We start from the raw sequence: 2,036 nt of genomic DNA, 5'->3' as shown, positions 1-2,036 counted from the left end.
GTGTTGTTAGTTTCATGGAATCAAGTTTTGTTTGGAGACTAAACAACTCGGATTTTCTACTTAATTTTAATATATTTAAATCAATTATATGAATTTTCATGATTACTTTATATGAGATTAGATAAGATATTTAGGAAAATTATTTAAAATATTAATTTTCTCATTTCTAAGATCATTTAAGTTGATATTTTGAACTCCCTCATCAATTTCATCATCACCAACATCATTTGTAATGAATGATGTTGGTTTCATCAAAAAATAATATGTATTGATTCTTGAGTGTAATAGATTACCCTAGAAAAAGGATGGCGGCCGATGCCCTAAGGAGACTATGGGGGGAGATGAGGGAACTAGGTCTCGGCGTCTCCGGCGATCTCCACCGCCATGATTCAGCTCCTTCTCCTCTGCAATTCCTCAGAGACCATGTCTCTCCTAACATGCCCTGCATAATCTCCCCGTCGGCCACCGCCCACTGGCCCGCCATCGCCCGCTCACTCTGGATCGACGACGACTATCTCTGCAACACCCTCCGTTCCCAGATCGTTTCGCTCCACCAAACCCCCAACGGCCGAGCCGACTCCCTCGTCCCCCTCCCCAAATCAAGATCGGAATCGGACGAAGATCGCCTCTGCTTCGCAACCCCTTTCGTCCAGCAGATTCCATTCCCGGAAGCCCTCCGGATGATCTCATCTCCAACCTCCTCCCCCACGGCTCCCGTGGCCTACGCGCAGCAGCAGAACGATTGCTTCCGTGGGGAGTACTCCGCCCTAGCGGCGGATGTTGAACCCCACATCCCATGGGCTACCGAGGCATTCGGCTGCTTCCCTGAGGCAATCAATCTCTGGATCGGAAACTCCCTCTCCCAAACCTCTTTCCACAAGGACCATTACGAGAATCTCTATGTCGTCATCACTGGTGAGAAGCATTTTCTTCTCCTCCCCCCAACAGATCTCCATCGCCTGTACATCCGCTCTTATCCCGCTGCTCGGTACATCGCCTCTCCTGTGAGTCCCCTGTTACTCCAGCCTTGCTTTTCCGATTCATGTGACCGAAGTTAGTAAACTGATTTCTGCAAGTACTGTTGAAGATCACAGGAGAGTGGTGAATTGATTTTGGAGCTGGAATGCCCAGAGAGACAGGTGCCATGGTGCAGTGTCGACCCCTTTCCATCATCGCGTGAGGCCATGCTGAGGCAAATGGCTTCCTTTCCTCTCTACTTCAATGGCCCCAAACCATTAGAGTGCACTATCAAGGCTGGAGAGATTCTTTATCTGTAAGCCACTTACCATCTCTTCCTTCCTTCTCGTTTTCCTTTGGGTTCAGCCTCATTGATTTCATTCAGAAATTTATATACGTAGCACCCAATCCTTATAAAATTCTCATTTTTGCAAAACGAACACCTTACTTATGGATAAAAATGTTAATTTTACTCTTATATAGTGGTGACAAAGATAAATTGGGAGCTTGATTTGCAAAATGAGAGTTTGAGTGTGAGATAGATAAATGCATAACAATTGTGTGCTGTTTGTGCAAATTCCCCTTAAATATTTAATGAAAGAAAGGATCTTTAATAAAATTCACTCATTTTTTTCTTAAAATGCAGGCCAAGTATGTGGTTTCATCATGTTAGACAGACCCCGGACTGCAATGGAACGACAATTGCTATTAATTACTGTGAGTTTATTTGCTATTATCATGTTTTTTAAGGGGGGTTTACATACATACCTAAACTTTAAATTCACATACTTTGTCACCTTAAAATCTCTAGCACCTCAATTCTACGATTTATCTCTAGGGGGGTGTTTGGCTACACTCCGGATTTAGATTTATCAAATTTAAAAAGGTTAAATCCGGAATAACTTTTGGCTCGATTAAGATTAAATTCCACTAAATTCTTATGAATTGTTTGGCAGCGAGATAAGCGACAACCGACAGATGTGTTTTCTTTCTAACTTAAAATTTAGCTAAGAACATGCATTACAAATTACATAGCTTATCCCTATAATATTGATTTGATTTCATGAATCCTCTATTTA

General features: G+C 42.4%; 1 protein-coding gene across 1 annotated transcript; it reads left to right on the top strand.

Moving 5' to 3' along the window:
• Positions 1-214: 214 nt before the first annotated feature.
• Positions 215-1,674, top strand: LOC110035334 (jmjC domain-containing protein 7; the record flags this gene model as incomplete). The annotated part of the gene is given in 3 exon segments (XM_020739567.1): positions 215-1,004; positions 1,095-1,273; positions 1,604-1,674. Coding segments are annotated over 3 exon segments (949 nt in total), but the record flags the coding sequence as incomplete, so codon positions are not given.
• Positions 1,675-2,036: the final 362 nt, after the last annotated feature.

This window comes from Phalaenopsis equestris, unplaced genomic scaffold, assembly GCF_001263595.1.
Source record: "Phalaenopsis equestris unplaced genomic scaffold, ASM126359v1 Scaffold197348, whole genome shotgun sequence".
In the NCBI taxonomy this organism is placed as follows: domain Eukaryota; kingdom Viridiplantae; phylum Streptophyta; class Magnoliopsida; order Asparagales; family Orchidaceae; genus Phalaenopsis; species Phalaenopsis equestris.
This window is presented reverse-complemented; position numbering and strand designations above follow the sequence as displayed.